Here is a 17,726-nt window from a genome sequence, read left to right on the forward strand (position 1 = left end):
AGAGACAAGAGGTTTATACAGTAGCATAGAAGCACTCTTGTTTTTCTTCATTCTCTTTTCCTACAGATCCTAATGCTTCAACTGCTTTTCTTGGCTGTCACCATCTCACCAGCTCAGTGCTCAGCAAGGACAGCCTGTGAAAATAGTTCTTCCTCCTGAAAGGTCATGGACCAGCTCAGAGCCCAGTTTTTCATTTGTGAAGTGGGAGAGTCTTTCCCCATGTGCATAGCCTCATCTGTTCATGCAGACTTTCACCTGTGCTAAAGTAACTGCTTGTACCCGAGCTATAAGAATTGAGGACCAAGACAAGGATCTCATGGGCAAAACATGACATCAGAACTGCATCATTCTTTCAAGTATACAGGGATAAGCATTCAGGTAACAACTTGCAATTTGGACAACTATTAAGTCTATTTAGGGTGCATCTGTTAAATACCCAGGCAATACAACTGTACATGACCCAAAACACCCAAGGACCAGATTCAAAACCAGCATCAAACAAGAGAAAGCATGAACAGTGGGATGGAAAGACCTCATTTCATCCTTAACAAATGGACCTTCACCAGTGTCACAGTATTACCCTTCTAAATCAGTTTTATATCAAGCTTGATTTCATCATCATGTGTATCACAGACAGCAACCACCAAAATTTAATTAGCAGTTTATTCAAACACAAGCTACAGGAGACCCTTCAAGAAATACATCGCAACAAGGCCTCTGCATATCAGATTTTTTTCCACTTAGCTTGTCTACAAGACATACTTTGTCAAAACAGCATAATCAGACTAATTAAACAGTTATGGCAGAGAACTGCATGTGATGCAAAAAGGTTTATGAACAAAGACCATACAGAGAACAAATTACTGCATTACAGCCCAGCATGGATCATTCAGGAAGTGACAGGAGGAAAGTTTTCTCCAAAAGAACACAAGTATACAGCATCATTAGAATACATTTTGCATTAATATCCATAATTATTAAAAAATAGAAAAACATTAACTTCAAATATTACTTGGCTAGCCACTATACCTATAAGGTAAAACCATAAATGGACTAACTCTGCTTAGGAGGTAAAAAACCATTAAGTTTCCAGATTTAACTAGAGGCCAATTCAGCAAACTACTTATGCATGTGCTTAAGTCCTACTGACACTAGTGGGGCTCACACATATTGAAGTATTATATGATATATCATAATGAAGAGATTTAGCATGCATCAACAGTTAAGTACATGCTAAGTACTTTCACTGAATCAGGATCATAGTTCTTAAAGTACAATAAAGTTATATACACTATAAAAGTCATTATCTTTCTCCCGCAATCTATTGTCCCATTGAAAGAAAAACCTCTACTGGGTACGAGAAAGACTCACACAGTCCCCTGAGAAAGCGTGGCTTTTCATGTTTTATTAACAATTCCAAAAGCATGCACAAATCAGTGCTAGGGACAATCTATCTTAACTGTACTTTCAGTCTTCAGTCTTTCAAAACAATAGACTTTGCCCAATTTGCACCAGTATAGTATTAAAACTCCATATGCAATTTGCAAGTTCAAGATGAAGGAACTTGTTTCTTTAGTTCACTCTACAAGCAATCAGATTCTTTGAAATATACAGCTGTACAACAATGTCAGTGACTATGTACAATCCTGTATGAGACACTGGAGAAAGCTACAAAGCTACATAAATAAATGTTCAACTTCAAAAATACTTGATTTGTCTTGCACTTAAATATTTAAGTGTTATTAACAACACAAAAAACCCTCTGCAATGTTGATGTGCCTTCTCTAAATAAAAAGATTTCCTATAGGATTGTCCTTGTCCAGAAGTTATCTGTCTGGCCGTTAAAATAAAATCAGTCTCACCATAGCTATGGAATCCAGGTATCCAGGCAAATGTTCCACACAATTGTGAATGAGACACTCCCATTTACTCAGAGGAATGATTGTTGGGTTTGGTTTTTGTTTGGTTTGTGGGTTTTGTTTTGTTTTTGTTTGTTTTTTACTCTTATATAACCCCACTATATGATAGTGAACAAAATACTTTTGTTTCATAGAAACAACTAACATTTGCCCACACCGGGCAAATGGTCTATTTACAGATACATTAGGACTGCCTGACTGACAGTGAGTGTGAGTTGCTGGACTCCAAGAAACATGGAGCCTAAAATGGCGACACTCTCTGCTGAATCGCCTTCCCTTTTAGGATACGTCTTATCTGGAGAAAAGAAGATGACAAAACATTAGTATTCATCATCCTGACATGAGCTACGATCTGAGAAAAAAACCCTACACCCAGTTCTGTATTCCTCAGTTATCTGAGCCTAGGTTCCCAGTCCAGTTACACCAGAATTGATTCAATTTTACAGCATTTGAATGAACAAAAGGCAACAAAATTACTCAGCTGCTTATTAGAATTTAGGTCAAGAGCCACCTCCTTCATCATGTATTTCTATAGCTCCTAGGAAAAAGGGATTTTCTTCATCTGTTTTACAGGCCGAAGAATTGCCATAGCTACTTATGATAAGAGCAGCAAAAAATTATCCCAGGCCATACTGCGATGAACAGAAGAAGGAATATTACTTCCAGTAAATTGCAATGTTACAAAGAAAAAACCTAGCTTGACAGGAAAAAAGCTTTTGAGATGGAAAAATACAAAAGGAAGAAGTAAAACCTATAATTTTAGCTAAATCTTTTCCTTAGAAGCTGCAACTCAAAACCCAAATGAAACTTTTGGAGAAGAATAAGGCTTTTGTATAGATAGGACAAATGAGAACAGAGGAGAGTCTTGTTTTTTTACCTGTTCTCCTACAAGGCCATCAGGAACCAGATGAACTGGCTGCTCATTCTCCAAGTTTCTGGCACTTGGATCAGCTCCCTTTCGCATTAGCAGGCGCACGGCATCCAACTGACTCATCCGATACTGCAGGCTGGCAGCCACATGGAGTGCTGTATTGCCATTGTAAGCCTGGAGAAGACAAAAGTAATAACTCAATGAAGGAGAGGCAGGGTCATGAGTCTCAGAACACTCACAGTGCTACACATGTGCACATCCTGGATTACACCTGCATCCTGGAAAAATCATCATACCTTTGCATTAACAAAAGACAGGTAGTTGGGCAGCTCCAAAAAGAGACGAATAAGCTCCAGGTTCGCTTCTTCTGCCGCCAAATGTAAAGCTGAGCGACCGCTTTTGCGATCCTATGAAAAAAAAAAAAACCAAAACCTGTTAGTCTTCCCCGCAGGCGCTTCATCTATCCAGGGTGAACATGCAGACAAATAAAGAGCAGAGTCACCTCAGTGTTGAGCATACATATTTGCACTACAAAACCCACCAAGATTCCATCTGAATATATATTTTAATAGGAATATCTAATGAACAATGGATCAGATCTCATTTGGCAGTAAGCTCATGTAGCCAAAATATCAAATCTTACACCACGCAATCATCTGGCCCAGCACAGACCTAAAGTGGACAGGGTGCAGTTTCTAATTAAAATTTGCAGTAAATGAATGAGGTGTCATCAGCACCCTATTACTATGGGTACCTCAGAGTGCTCCAAACATTTTTACTTTTAAGACACAATCACACAATCAGCTGCAAAGAAGCATAGCATTATTCTTAATCCAGAATTGGATTGTCACCTCCCTATTTCACTTCCCCATGGTTCATTTACATTGATAATGCCTTGTTCTGAATAAATGCAAAATTCTCATTCCACTTGGATAAATAAGGCTGTAGGCAAGCTTCCAAACTAGTTTGCTTCCTTTGTAGTAAAGTTCAGACGTAGCATGGAGAAAAAGGGACATGTCCTACTTCCACCTTCTCTCTGGACGTGACACTTTATACAAAGCCACTGTACTTACTTTTGCTTCAACAGATGCTCCCATTTGTATTAGAGTCTTGATGGTTTCTACCAGGCTCTTGTTTCTCAGCAGAAGCTCCTGGACCTCAGGGGAGTGAGGTGGCTGACTGTTTTGCAGTTCATGCAGCACAGCATTATGGGCCAGAACAGCACAGTGCAATGCTGTCAAACCTTAGCATTGAAAAAATAAATCATTAGTGAATAAATGCAATACAGAAGTATTGACTAGCTGCTTGGTTTGAAGGATGGATAAAGCAGCTTCTCTCCTGGTCAAACTCAGGGACAGTTCTACATTTGTAAGTGACAGTGATCGCTCTGGCATGGCTCAAGATTTGGGTTGTCTATCACTGGAAGAGTTACTTAGCAACCTATTGTGAGCTCTCAGCCAGCAGGTGACAAAATAAACAAATTGTGATGTATTTTTTTCACAAAATGTTCTTCAGAAAAAATATTACATGGAAAGTGGTTCAATTAAAACGGCTCTCTAGCGTCAGAGATTCTGGCTTCCTAATCCACCACTGTATCACTGGCACTCAAAGGTTTCTACCAACAGCCTATTACTACCTACACTCTCCATGCCAAACAGGGCAATCATGTTGGGGGAAGAGGTCCTGACAGGCACAGACTAACCATGTTTTTATCTGACAAAGATGCCAACTGTAACATAATTTCAATTCTAATTATAAATTTCAACCTGGCAAAGATATACTCCATTTTATTGCTTCTCAACCCAGAATAACATTCATATCAGCAGCCGTAAAACATTATAGCATCCAGTAACTCTGTAAATTATAAACTCTTAAACTACTTACCATCATAGTTTGTTGCCTCAAGGTCCACATACTGATTGCTTCCTATGGCTCCCTTTTGGATTGCCTACCAAAGTGGGAACAGGTATGCATTTATGTCTTATCCAAACCAGATATTACTTCAAGCTTATATGCAGTCTTACTGCAACAAAGTTGCAATAAATAATGGCATTAAGAGGAAGCTTGGGTTGTTTTTTTGTAAACTAGAGGATTCCACCAAATTACTCCAAAACACTGCTAAAAACCTCAATGTGATACTCAGTCTCACTTTAAGCCATTACTGTAAAGCCCTGAAATCTACTCACAAGGCTACACAGAGAGAAAGACAGAGAGAAGAGAGGCATCTTCAGAGTTTTCCAAGACAATCAATACAAAGTATAAGCATTAACAGTCACGGCAGAGGTACACCTGCCTGATTCTTACCTGAAGGACCTGGGCATGTCCCTTCTCAGCACAAACATGCAACGGCGTTCTACCCCAGCAGTCTGTGGTGTTGACTTGAGCCCCCAAGCTAACCAAGTCCTGCACAATGAGATGCTGATTGGCAGCCACAGCAACCTGGAAAGCACTCTGCAAACATTGAGAAGAAAATTTGAACTATTAGTCATCTGATCTCTAAGAGGAAAGAGTAACTAAAACAAATAAAAAGCCTAGCTACCTGGTATTATTTAAGCAGTGATTATGAATACCAGGAAGGCAAGACAAACCAAGCAGAGCACATAGTTTTACCAGCTCAAGGTGATCCCAAGAAGTATTAATAGCTCAAGGTTAATATTAGTATGCAGGCTAAATCTCAAGGTTAATATTAAATAAGCACTTCACCACATCTTTCTCCAGGTCCAGACACACAGGGCATTCATGCGCACAGAGCGGGTGCAAACATTTTGAGAACCTCACCTGGCCATTGTGCTCTTTAATATCCAGCATGTGCAGGGCAGCCATCTTCCTTGCAAGAACATAGGAGAGAGCTCGTCGGCCCTGGGCAACCGCAATGTGAAGGAAGCTGTAGGAAAGAGGGGAAACAGTTACACCATCATACAAAACCAGGCTCAAGTCATTACAGAAATCCAAAATATATGGGAGTGGTGTTATGCTGCCAGCTTCAGACCTCCACTGGGTGACTAAAATAGAAACACTAGTACCTTCTTCCCATGACAATTTAAAGCATCTAAATTAGAATCTTCTTCTCCCTGTTTACTGGATAAAAGTAACGATAAGTACCTGAAACTAAGCAAACACCTCTTCTACTTAGTGTGCTGCAACTCCGTACATTGCAGGCCATCAGCAAGACCACACATTCCATTTGATTAGCAAAGCTACTGCACTTCTGACAAACACTGTTAATGAACAGCTACCATTACAACCCCAGGGTCTACCAAAATGCAAACAGAAATATTCCCCAAACTTCCACATCAGAAAGAGAGATAAACAGCACTCACGTGTCTCCATCTGCATCTTTTGCAAGGAACTGGTCTTGAGAGATGTTAGCCAGTTTGTTTTCCTCCTGCTCCACCTGCCATTGAAAAAATGACTTTCCCAGCTGCGTTGTGCTTCTGGCAATGTTTTGGTCAGGTAGAGAGACATTCAAGGCAGCCAAAGAGACATTGCACTCCAGACTACCACACATGTTATCAGAGAGCAAGCTGAAGTTTGGAGCACGTTGGCTGACGTCAGCCTGCGGGTGGGCACTGTTCAGCGGCTGGAGGGGAGCAGAGATGCCCTCTGAGCCTTCAGAGTCATTCAACAGGGAGGAGAAGCTCTGCGACGGGCAGTACTGCAGTTCATGGCTCTCGAAGGTGTTCTGCTGGTAACCAGGAGACTGGTCGTTGGCACCAAATGGCCTGTACTCCAGGGAGGCATCCGAAGGATAGCTCTGTGACAAATCCTGGTTCTGTGATGGAGGGAACTGGTAATGCTGCGGCAGATCAAGCATATGCTGGGAGGTCTGATCTTGGAATGCTTGGTACTTCTGGGATGGGGAGAAAGCTTGTGTTCCTGGGCTGTCCTGGTACTGCTCACCAGGTGAGCTGTGACTAGAGACAGTGTGCAGCCAGCTAACCTGCACCGTGTTCAGCGAAATGGGGCTCGACTCATTCTTGATGTTTATAATATTCTGAAGGAGATCAGAATTGCTGTCATGCTTTGGGTCACTTTTATGTGTCTCTTCCATGTTATCCACAGAAGTTGGTGTCTGGGGTGGTGTCTGTCAGGAAAAAGAAAAATTGCATTAAGCCCCAGAAAGTTAACAGGTATTACAGTATCTGGCAGTTTCTGATTGCACAAAGCACTCTGAAAAATCAAGGTACCGGAAAAGTTACTTACCAGGAGGTGCGGGTGAACAGTAGCTTGGCGTTTGAAAGAAGGTCCATCGGAAAGAAGCTCGGGAGCCTTTCTTTTGCCACTGTGACCTAGTATGCTCTTCAGCTCTGCTAACAAAACAATGAATTTAGAATCCATTTGGAGGCTATTCTTACAATCAACTTTTAAAATCTTATTGCAAGGTATTTAAAGAAAGCAGGTTTTACCTGTGTACTGCTCGTAGTTCACTAATCCTCCTTGTGCCTTTTGAGAAAAATCAAATTATTCCATTAGTATAATGTTATTTCAGGAAAAAAAGCACCAAACAAACAAAACCAAGAACAACAAAGCAGAGGCTTCCTTCCATAAATACAGAATAGACCTTAGAATAATTCAGGTATATGATTGTCTAACCCTAATTTAATTGTTTTTAATTAAGGTTAGAAAACGGAAAGACTTTTATTGAACTTAAATTAAAACCACCATTTTTAAGCTATTTGTTATAATACCACAAAACTCAATAGATCTAGGGAAAGGCACTGTTCCTTACTAAGGTCCGAGAATTTCTTTTAAACACACACGAGCCAGCCAATTTTATTGTTCACTGCCATGAACTCTTCGATGCAAAAATTCTCCTGCGCCAACACTTATCTAGGAAGCTTCCAAACACGTCCTCAGAAAGACTATTTCATAAGAAACATAGCCTTTAATCTGCCCAGAATTTCTTATATTTTTTTCTGGTTCCATCTTTTCAGACTGGAGGGGTCTACCTTTATACTGCGTGCTCCCCACAGAAGAGCATAACAGCATGACAAATGATTCTCTTCTGAGATTCCCCAGTGAATGACCTCATTCGTGTTAACCGGGAGTTTCTGCAGTTTCACAACACAAATGCATTTTCATCTCAACTCTGTTGCAGAAAATAAAGCTTAGTAAGAACATCTTGAAGGCTCTCCTTCTCCCGCAGTAAACCTTCTCACTAATTTCTTCCCAGGTCTGTTCTCCCATTAAGTATGGAAAAGGAAAAATACCGACTCCATCTACATCAGATAAAGCTGCAACCTCGCTTCTAGCATTACCACATGCCTTTTTATTTTTTTACCAGCTTCAGTAACCATTAAAAGCATTATGTCAGTGCTGAAATATGCCGGTTACCTTGCCTTCCTCAGCGGCCGAGCCCGAGGACATCTGTTTGCTGCTCCTGAAGTGCAGCAGGAGCTCCTTCACAGAGTTCTTCACACGGACCCCCTGGAAAGGTCCTCGGTGCTGCTTTCCCCCCGCCATGTGTTGTTCAACTGTTAACACACAAAAACAAACCCCGAATTTAAGATGCTGACTGCGTTTTCACTTTAAAGAAAAAAAAAAAAATACTTCGGGGAACTCTTGTGGGAAAACCACCTACATCCGCGATTTTACAGGGAAGGGCTGACGCGATGCCCCCTGCACCCCCTCTACCACCTCCAGGCGTGCGATGCGATGGGGATGGGTGGAGGAGATGGGATGGGGGTGACGAGGACGGGACAGTGAGGATGGGACGGTGGGGTGGGGATGAGGGGGATGGGGACAGAATCAGGGGGATGGGGACAGAATCAGGGGGATGGGGACAGAATCAGGGGGATGGGGACGATGGGGATGGGATGGATGCCGCCTCGTCCCCTGTCTTCCACTGCGAGCACCCCCTCCCCGCCCCGCTCCTCCAGGGCCGGGAACACCCCAGCCTGGGCACGCCGCACCGGGACACGCTCCCGCCCGACCCGCAGCTCCCTTTTTTCGCGTTTCCGGGCGCTCCCGAGGCGCGGAGGCTGCGCACTCCCCCGGCGGGCCCCGCGGGTACCTTGCAGCGCGGGGCGGGCGCCGCCGCGGGGCTCCCTGCGGCCGCCGCTCACCGAGAGGTCCGAGTCGGAGCCCGGCGAGCCCGGCGCGGAGTGCGCGGGGGAGCAGCTGCCCTCGCTCGAGCGCGGCGAGGCGCCGTAGAAGTACGCGAGGTTGATGGGGCTGCTGAGGGCGCCGCCGCCGTCGCCCGCATCGGGCGCCGCGTCGCGGCTGCTCTCGACGATCATAGCGGGGCCGCGGGGCGGCGCGGAGCGGCGGAGCAGCAGGAGAGCGGCGGGAGCGGCCAGGGCTGGCGCGGGGAGAGTGCCGAGCAGCAGGGCGGGCGGCGGCCATATAGCGGGGGGCGGGACAGCGAGGGAGGCGGGAGGGGCGGGGAGGGATAGGAGGGATTAGGATAGAAGTGGGAAGGGGTGGGAGGGGAAGGGAAGGGAGTGGTTAGGACAGAGATCGGAAGGGGTGGGATGGTAAGGGAGAGGAGAGGAGAGGAGAGGAGAGGAGAGGAGAGGAGAGGAGAGGAGAGGAGAGGAGAGGAGAGGAGAGGAGAGGAGAGGAGAGGAGAGGAGAGGAGAGGAGAGGAGAGGAGAGGAGAGGAGAGGAGAGGAGAGGAGAGGAGAGGAGAGGAGAGGAGAGGAGAGGAGAGGAGAGGAGAGGAGAGGAGAGGAGAGGAGAGGAGAGGAGAGGAGAGGAGAGGAGAGGAGAGGAGAGGAGAGGGATAATGGAGGGGATGGGGGAGATGATAAGGATGGAGTTGGGGTGGGATGGGAATGATGGGGTGGGATGAGGAAGGTGGAGATGATGGGATAGGAATGATGGGTATGGGGTGGGATGGGAATGATGAGGTGGGATGAGGGTGGTGGGGATGATGGAATGGGATAGGGATGTGGAGATGGTGGGGTGGGGATGGTGGGATAGGGATGATGGGGATGGGGGTAGGATAGTGGGAGTGATGAGATGGGATAGAGAAGATGGAGGTGGGGTTGGGGTAGGATGGGAATGATGAGATAGGGATAATAGAGATGATGAGGTGAGGTTGGGTGAGATGGGGATGGTGGGGTGGGATGAGGATGGTGGGGAGGATGGGATAGGGATGATGGGGATGGGCTTGGAGTGGTGGGGATGATGGAATGGGATAGGGATAATGGAGTTGATTGGGGTGGGATGGGGATGATGGGATGGGATAGGGATAACAGATGATTGGGCATAGGGTGGGATGGTGGGGATGACAGGACAGGATAGGGGTGATGAAGATAACGGAGTTGGGGTTGGGGATGGTGAGGATGATGGGATGGGGATAATGGGCATGATGGTGGTGCGGATGGGGATGATGATGGTGGGGATGGGTTGGGATGGTGGGGGTGATGGGTTAAGGATGGTGGAGATTATGGGGATAGGGTGGGATGGGGATGATGGGCGTGGGATGGTGGGGATAATGGGATGGGATAGGGATGATGGGGTGGGATGGGGATGATGGGGTGAGATGGGATAGGGATAATGAGGATGATTGGGATGGGGTTGGGGTGGGATAGTATGGGGTTAATGGGGATGGACACTGCCTTGCACCCTGTCTTCCAAGACTGCTCCTGGAGGCCTCCCTCCCACAGCTTTTGCAGCCCCCACTCACAACACATGCAACCCCAAACTTCCACACCCATCTTGTGCAGCTGTAGAAACAGAAACAACGAGCCACACCCCCAGCCCCCCACCATTGCTGATGCAGGCTTATGACTCTGCTCACTTATACCCCTCACCCCAAGAGCGATGACACAGGAGAGTTCACCCCATTCCTGCAAGGCCTTGGTTCTGGAGGGGCTGGTTTGGGAGGACAGGGATTTTTTTTGGTTGTATGTGTCAAGTGGGCAGCATCCAGAGAGACAAGGAACGTGAGCAGTTACAACAGAGATGAGTCATCTCTCTTTCTCTTTTATCAGAACATGTAGTAGGCAGGGGCCAGACAGAGAAGATATTTTGGGTTTAGGTTGCACCATATCACAATGGCAAAGCCTCTCGGTTGAGGCCGGCAAGGAGAAGTGGGTAAGCAACACAATGCTGAAACGCAAAGTGGGCGAAACTGTGTGCCTGCAATTACTGTTAACAACGCTAGTGAGTTATTACAATATTCACAGGGGAGACTTCTCAGATCGTTACTTTTCAAACAAATATTTCTGCTTTCCACGTTTCCACAGAGGTCACGATCTTCTAAAACACGAGTATGCACTTTTGTCCACAAGCTTGTGATTAGGATGTTTTAGCAGCATGGCTGCCTCAAAAAATATGTAAAATAACACGGTATTTCTGAAGTATATTGTGCAAATTAGAGGTCTATAATTTAGATTATTATACATTGTTTCATTATAGTAAAAAACATGGGACAGGTGTAGCATGAAATTGTATTAATCAGCCCATGAAGGGGCAGGAGGGAATTATTTTACATTATTCAAGTGTTTCTTCCACTGTCAGGTGAAGGAAGGGTTTCCCTGGGAACTATCTAGGCAGCTTTCTACTCCAAAGACTGCTGGTTTACACCATAGACTGAATTTATGCAGTCGCAGTAAAATTTGCGAATGTAACCCATAAAATGAAATCAGATGCCAAGTAGCACTGCCAGAAACAGCACCATCTAATAAAGGTAAAATCTCACTTGCTCCCTAACCAGCAGCTATCTCCCAAGTGTGCATTCTCACTGATTTCAGTGAACCTCTTTATGCAAATGAAGATTTATGAAATCGGGCCATATGTTTTAAACACACAAGGAGATGGTTCTCTGTTGTTCTTCAGGTCTTAGATCCCAGTTACGCTACCTTCCCTTAGGTAGAAACTTTTAAGTATTTCCTCATTGAAAAGTGCTTGCTGCCTAGAGATCTTTCAGCCCTCAAACGCTCTTTGCATGCTCAGTGTCTGATGGAGGGACCCACAACTCTGCTTTCTGAACATGGATCTAACTGATCAACCTTTGCATTTGCAACCCAGCCAGGTAGCCCAAAAGTCAGTCATTTTAATCTAACCAGGAGGGTCTCCAACTACTGCAGCAAAAGGATCTAACTCTTAATGAGCAAACAGTAACAAGAATCTGAGACTCCATAACCCAGAAGATTAGATTTGCCATCATAGTTGCCTTCAATCCCCTTAATAATGTCAAAATTAAAAGCGGATTTCTCTCACTGTAGTCCTACTGTGTTGTGGAATGTCCCTAAACCACACACAGGCAGGGACAGACAACACTTTTGTCGTTGCTGTTCAATAATGATTTTGGAATGGATTTGATTGAAGATTACGCTCTTCATATGAATGAAAGCTATGCTATAAAATCGCTTAATGAAATTTTTGTCTCAAAGAGGGTGTGGAACTTCTTTTTCTCATCTGTTCCAAAGTTTTTGCTCTCCTGAAGGCTGAATTGCTGACTTGCTCTCATTTTACCAAGCAAAACATACTTTGGGCAACACTCTGATACTTCAACTCATACTTTTTTCATTAGTAACATCTTATTTATCATGTCTTCTGGCATAAATGTACTCTCAGTCAAAGCAGATTAAGACAAGTCTAATCCCACTGAGCTCTGCAACAAAAGGCTCTTTCAAAAATACACACACCCATTGGTTGCACAAGATGAGCTGGCTCCCAGTGGCCTTGTGCTCTTGAAGTGCTTCTATGCAAGTTACTGGCAAATTGTTGCTACATTTACAAATTGTAATTATTAATGCTGAAGGCTTGAGCGTTTGTATTTTGGCCCAAACACTATGCAACATCTGTGGTGACCAAAACCCTGTGAGGCATCTTCAAGCCTAAGAAAGTTCCTCTTGGGCAGGGTGGTGACCAAAAGTACTCATCACCTCTTCTTCTGATGGAAACGCAGTGCAGTCCATACAGACAGTACTTGGGGAAAACAGGGATCAGCTGGGAAGGCATTGTGGGGCTGTAGTGCCCAGGTAGTTTCAACCTGCTTTGGCTCAGCTGTAACTCAGTGACAACCCATCAACTCCTATAGCTGGAAAAGGCTGTGAGGTGAGGACGGAGGAGGATGCCTCACTCCCCCAGCACTGCCATCCCAGGTTTTTATTGCACCACCTCCTTTTACTGGGATGTATCAATAATGCCAACTAGCGGCTAGTATTGGCAACATTTGTCCTGAAACCTTTTTTATATACTTCTGGAAATAGTGACACATGCTTATCTTGGTATCTCAGACCACTGCAAAAATAAGGAACAAAATGCATTTGTTTCCAAAAACTCTGTTTTTTCCCTCAATTCAGAATACAGCCTGCATAAGAATTGTGGGATTAAAGCTAATCAATCTTGGTTTAAGTTATATTGATACACTTGATTACCGAAACAGTTTTTGAGAGTGTAACATGTGCACACCAGTGAGCTACTTTGAAGTGATCTGAAAATTCAGCTAAGAACCAAAAAAAACCCAATGCCACCCTGCTGTCTCAAAGCTTACACTCACTGGGTAGGGGTCAGAGATGTTGAAAACTAACAATTTGACTTTCACCACCAGCTAAATCTAGGCTAATCAAGGTCATATATCTCCATTTTGCAATCTTAATCGGAGCCAGCATAGAGAAAAGATGCACGGGACCTGCTGGGCTGGTCTTTCCCCTGCATTAGGTCTCCAGTAAGTGTCCTTGTTACAAGGAAACAGCTGAGCCACTGCACTAAGTCAAAGTAAAATCAAGAAGCCTGAGCTGATCAGCCTTTGGTATTTTTCCTGTTAAAACAGATTTCTATCTTTTTTACACCGTTTTAAATTGTAACCATGAGATTTTTTTTCTCATACCTGGGCCCTAATACTGATAATAGCACTTCAATAATGATATCACAAAGTCAGACTGAGGGAGAAATTTTTCTACCCAGCTTTTAGCCGTCTCTGATTTATCCTCTTTGACATGAGCTTTGCAGTCTGAGCTGTGATGCTGCAGGGCAGGGGACTTCTAGGCCATCCTCTGGAGTGGCAGCAAGGCAGCCGAAAGGAAACCTGCAGCAGAACTGCCTGTGATCAGCCTGGCAAAGCCCAAATACAACACCAAGGGGGTAACAGGCAGACAGCTTGAGTACACTCAACTTGGGAAAATTCTGGGCTGCAAAGCTCAGACAGAGATTTGTGTGTGCTTGCAAATACATCCTCCCAGCATCGTATACTATCCCCTATAGATTTGTGTGTAAGTGATCACTGCCAATCTAATCCTTGATGTGACTAGTCCCTACCTCTATATGGTCAAATGACGTGGCCCCACAGTTTACCCTTACGTCCTGGTCCCAGGATGGACCTTACATTAGCTCAGTTCTGGGGTCGCCAGTGAGAGAAACTAGCTCGTTGGGTGAAACCTGGGTGTGGTTTTCTCCAGGACTGCTCCTTAGAGGCAGAATGAGCAAAAGTCTGCCAGATGTGTCCCCCTATGTTAGCTTACTCTCCAAAAAGGCATCCTACCTCCTTTCTTCCCTCAGAAAATCTCCTTGAAGCTGTAGCTCATGCAACACATCTCACATGCAACAGCTGAAAAGAAAAGAAACAAACAAACAGAAGATGTATCTTGGGGAGGCTACGTGGGGCTCAGAGGAGACCGAGGCAAATGGTTGTTACACTGCGTGGATGTGGCTGATTGGCTGTAAGGAAAGGGCTAGCCTTTACAGCATCAGTGTGCCTGCACTGCTTGGTCCTTGGGGTCAATGCTATAGGGCATGTAGGCTTTAAATAAATACATAAGTAAATAAATCAAGCCCGGAAAGTGGAGCTTTGTCTTCCCTGTAAAGCAGGCCACAATTGTTCTGTCAGGCATGCAATCCCTCCGAACTGCAAGCAAGGAGCATGCCAATTCTCAGAGCGGGTGTGGGAGCAGAATAAACATCTCTCTTCAGTCTTTCTCCTAAGCAGCAGTGCAAGACAAGGGTCAGCCATTAGGTACAGTGGCAGAGCACAAACTACTAGTGTAAAGAACTTGGTTTTGCAACACATTTCTGGAGTCGTATAACCTTTATGGTATTTCTTAAACTAGGAATAAAAATGGTAGTTTACAATCCAGTTGCTTAATGCAAGTGAGTATTTGCTGTATGGATGTCAAATGTTCCTTATTCTCCAATAGGTGTAATTAGGCTCCTGCTGCAGACTGAGAGTCGAGGTGTGTGAACATCGCTGCCACGCCTCGGTACGCTTGCAGCATTTCCACACAGCACGCAAACCCCGAGCCATCCAGCACAATGCTGCTTTGCTTTTATAAGAGCATTGAAAAAAACAGAGGTAAAAGCTTAGTAACTATTCCAGTCCTTGAGACATTTCAGGATCAATACCTGTGTTTGCTTTAACAGTTTAGGACACCACACATCAGCAGGTTGGAAATGGTCCATGATAAGTTTTTCCTTTAAAAGGCAGTACAGAGGAGCCAGTGTTTCTTCCCTCTTTGCCATACTTGTATAGCTACATTCTTCCCAGACATTGGTCTCTAAGGGTTTAGCCTGAACTTCAGAAGGGGGCACATATAATCCTTCATATGAAAGGAAAACGCAGACTATTTATTTAATATATAACTTTTGGGTCTTGCTGCTTTGATTCAAAGAATGCCCTCAATTCTGCTTTTTTCCTCCCAGGGTGTTTGATGTCATAAATAAATAAATAAATAAATAAATAAATAAAGGAAACGGGTTGCTCCTAAGTTGATCCTTTCACACTGTGCATATAAAGCACCTGGAATCAGTTTGGAGGAAATGAAGCCCCAAACCCAGCAAGTGTTACAAAGCTGGCTAAGTGGATCTGATTTCTGTACAAATAATCAATTTCCCTGTACATACACCTTGTATTTGTGGACATTCCTCTCAATATACTCACTGCCCTGGTTAGTCATGTTTTCTCGTAAGCTTACATATCTCATTAGTTCATTAGTACCTTGCAGTATGAATGTGTGGCTAAGAAATACACGCACTGCTGATGTCACAGTGTGTAAACAAGGAGCAAAAAGCCATTTCCCCATAGCAAAGGGTAACATCATATGTTACCTGTACTGTGTGTACATAGATGAGGTAAATAGTGTATGTTCTTGACTTTAAATATTTTTCTCATTATGATATTCCAGCTAAGAAAGGAAAGAGTTAGCACAGTTTCTCAGTGCTGTTAAGGAGTCTCAGTGGAGGTCTAAAAGGGGTAAGCATCAGTTTTCCTTGTGAGTCTTGCTGAAGACTTTTTTCCTCCTAATTCAGGTGACCAACCCGGGCCAAAATGTGTCATTCTGAGCCCATATTAATTTTATTTTCTGCTGTCAGATACAGGAGCCTGTACTGTAGCCATAGCTCTGGTGGTCTATTTCAGTCTTCCTACCTCCCACAAACAAGAACCACTTCAAACACCTGTGAAACAAAATCACTTTGTAGCAGGATTGCAGAGCTGTCCTAATGCAGCATTGCCACTCAACTCTTTAGTACAGGAACAAGAGGAAAAACAGCTTTATCTCAATCAGACTAACCCAGAAAAATATGATTTTTCAAATTGCAATCTACCCAGGACTCTGTTTTTCTCATCTCTCGGTTTATGTGTAGTAATGAGTAACTTGTCTAAGATTAGGGTTGTCCTACATCCAGGATTCTCAAATGTGTTTTTCCACTCAAAACCATTGTCCAGGCAGATTTTGGAAATTTATCCCCTTCTTCAACATGGCAAATCAGTCACACCTACTGGACAGCAGATCTAACTGGGCTGACCAGCCCAGAACTCCCAGGCACACTGGCAGCACACAAGGCAGATCAGCTGTTCTGGATTTGTGTGGCTGGATTAACACCTGTGGGAAGCTTCAGCATTGATTTTCACAATTACACCCAGCCTGTGAGCGTACCCTCAGCTCAAGGGTGCAGGTCAGCAGGCAGGAAAGCCCAGGTGGAAACAAGACAACTACAATAAAAGAAAGACACTTTTACTGTGTTAACACTGCAAAAACCATTGAAGGGAATGCCCTCATTTTATGCCTTGATCTTATTTCACTGTGTTTTCCAGTTTATAGAGCTTAAATGCCTTCAGTTCAGACTTCCATGCACTAGAGAAATCCCAGCTTTCAAAACACATGGCTATCTGACCTTGGGAAAGTCCTGTAGAGCTGTCTTCCATTAGTCAGATGAAAATTCAATAAACAGGAAATTTTCTCATTTAGAAAAGCACCTAACCTGAAGCAGCCAAATAAAATGTTATTGTGGTAAGGAAAATGTTAAGTTGCTTCCAAGCAGTGGTATAAAATCTTTCCTAGTGCTTGGGATGAACTGCATTTACCAGGGCAGGTTTTATCTTCTGTTAAATGTGTGTAGTCGTCTTCAACTCGGACAACATCGCTGCATCTATGGGACAAAATTTGCTGCCACATACATGTGAACCACAGGTATCCTAGGTCTGCATAAAGAATATTAGCATCATGGAAAGTATAGGAATGCCATGTTATTTCTTGCTTCTACAGGCTTAACAGCCAGTTGCTACCCATTTAGAAAGAAAGCCATGACAGTAATGACAAATCTACAGTATTATGTAAATCATGCACGGGTTAGCATAAAACATCAAGAAAGCTAGAAATAAACCCTTTGATTTGGTGGAGCACAGTGCAAAGCTCTGTTCCCAGGCGTTGGCTCCCTCCTCCAGTTTTCAGCTGAGAAAAGACACCGACTGATGCCAGGCGTATCCTGTCTTACAAGACGCTGCTCTTCACAGAATCTAGCCATGGATGTTTAAGTTTCCTTTTAATTTCCTGCCAATTTCTTAAGAAGAAAGCAAGAGTAAAGGCAGCTCGTGTCTAACTTGCACATTGTGTCTGAGGAGCTTGACTGGGAACGTGAAAAATCACACAGGAGTTTCTCAGCAATATTGTCCGGATTGAGTTTTGGTGCCCCTAAAAGACTAAGGCTAGAAGCAATGAAGCGTCAAGTCATCTGGGCTGTGGCAGGAGGCAGAGCTGAAGGAAGAG

The 17,726-nt window shown here is 44.1% G+C and overlaps 1 protein-coding gene across 7 annotated transcripts; it reads right to left on the reverse strand.

Moving 5' to 3' along the window:
• Positions 1 to 396: 396 nt before the first annotated feature.
• On the reverse strand, positions 397 to 9,115 carry NFKBIZ (NFKB inhibitor zeta). Of its 7 annotated transcripts, none has more exons than XM_054055117.1 (12): positions 8,856 to 9,115; positions 8,125 to 8,264; positions 7,197 to 7,233; positions 6,994 to 7,100; positions 6,111 to 6,874; positions 5,569 to 5,674; positions 5,095 to 5,241; positions 4,675 to 4,738; positions 3,864 to 4,033; positions 3,087 to 3,197; positions 2,797 to 2,964; positions 416 to 2,214 (listed from the first exon to the last, which is right to left on the reverse strand). In XM_054055117.1, exons 2-12 carry the CDS (start codon positions 8,251 to 8,253, stop codon positions 2,161 to 2,163), a joined length of 1,857 nt encoding a protein of 618 aa, XP_053911092.1. In that variant the 5' UTR covers positions 8,254 to 8,264; positions 8,856 to 9,115; the 3' UTR covers positions 416 to 2,160. The 7 variants fall into 7 exon arrangements, with proteins under 7 accessions (XP_053911077.1, XP_053911110.1, XP_053911082.1 ...); XM_054055144.1 differs by having other exon boundaries at positions 418 to 2,214; positions 8,804 to 9,115; XM_054055127.1 differs by having other exon boundaries at positions 419 to 2,214; positions 6,994 to 7,097.
• Positions 9,116 to 17,726: the final 8,611 nt, after the last annotated feature.

The sequence above is a fragment of the Cuculus canorus genome, chromosome 1 (assembly GCF_017976375.1).
Source record: "Cuculus canorus isolate bCucCan1 chromosome 1, bCucCan1.pri, whole genome shotgun sequence".
NCBI classification, from domain to species: domain Eukaryota; kingdom Metazoa; phylum Chordata; class Aves; order Cuculiformes; family Cuculidae; genus Cuculus; species Cuculus canorus.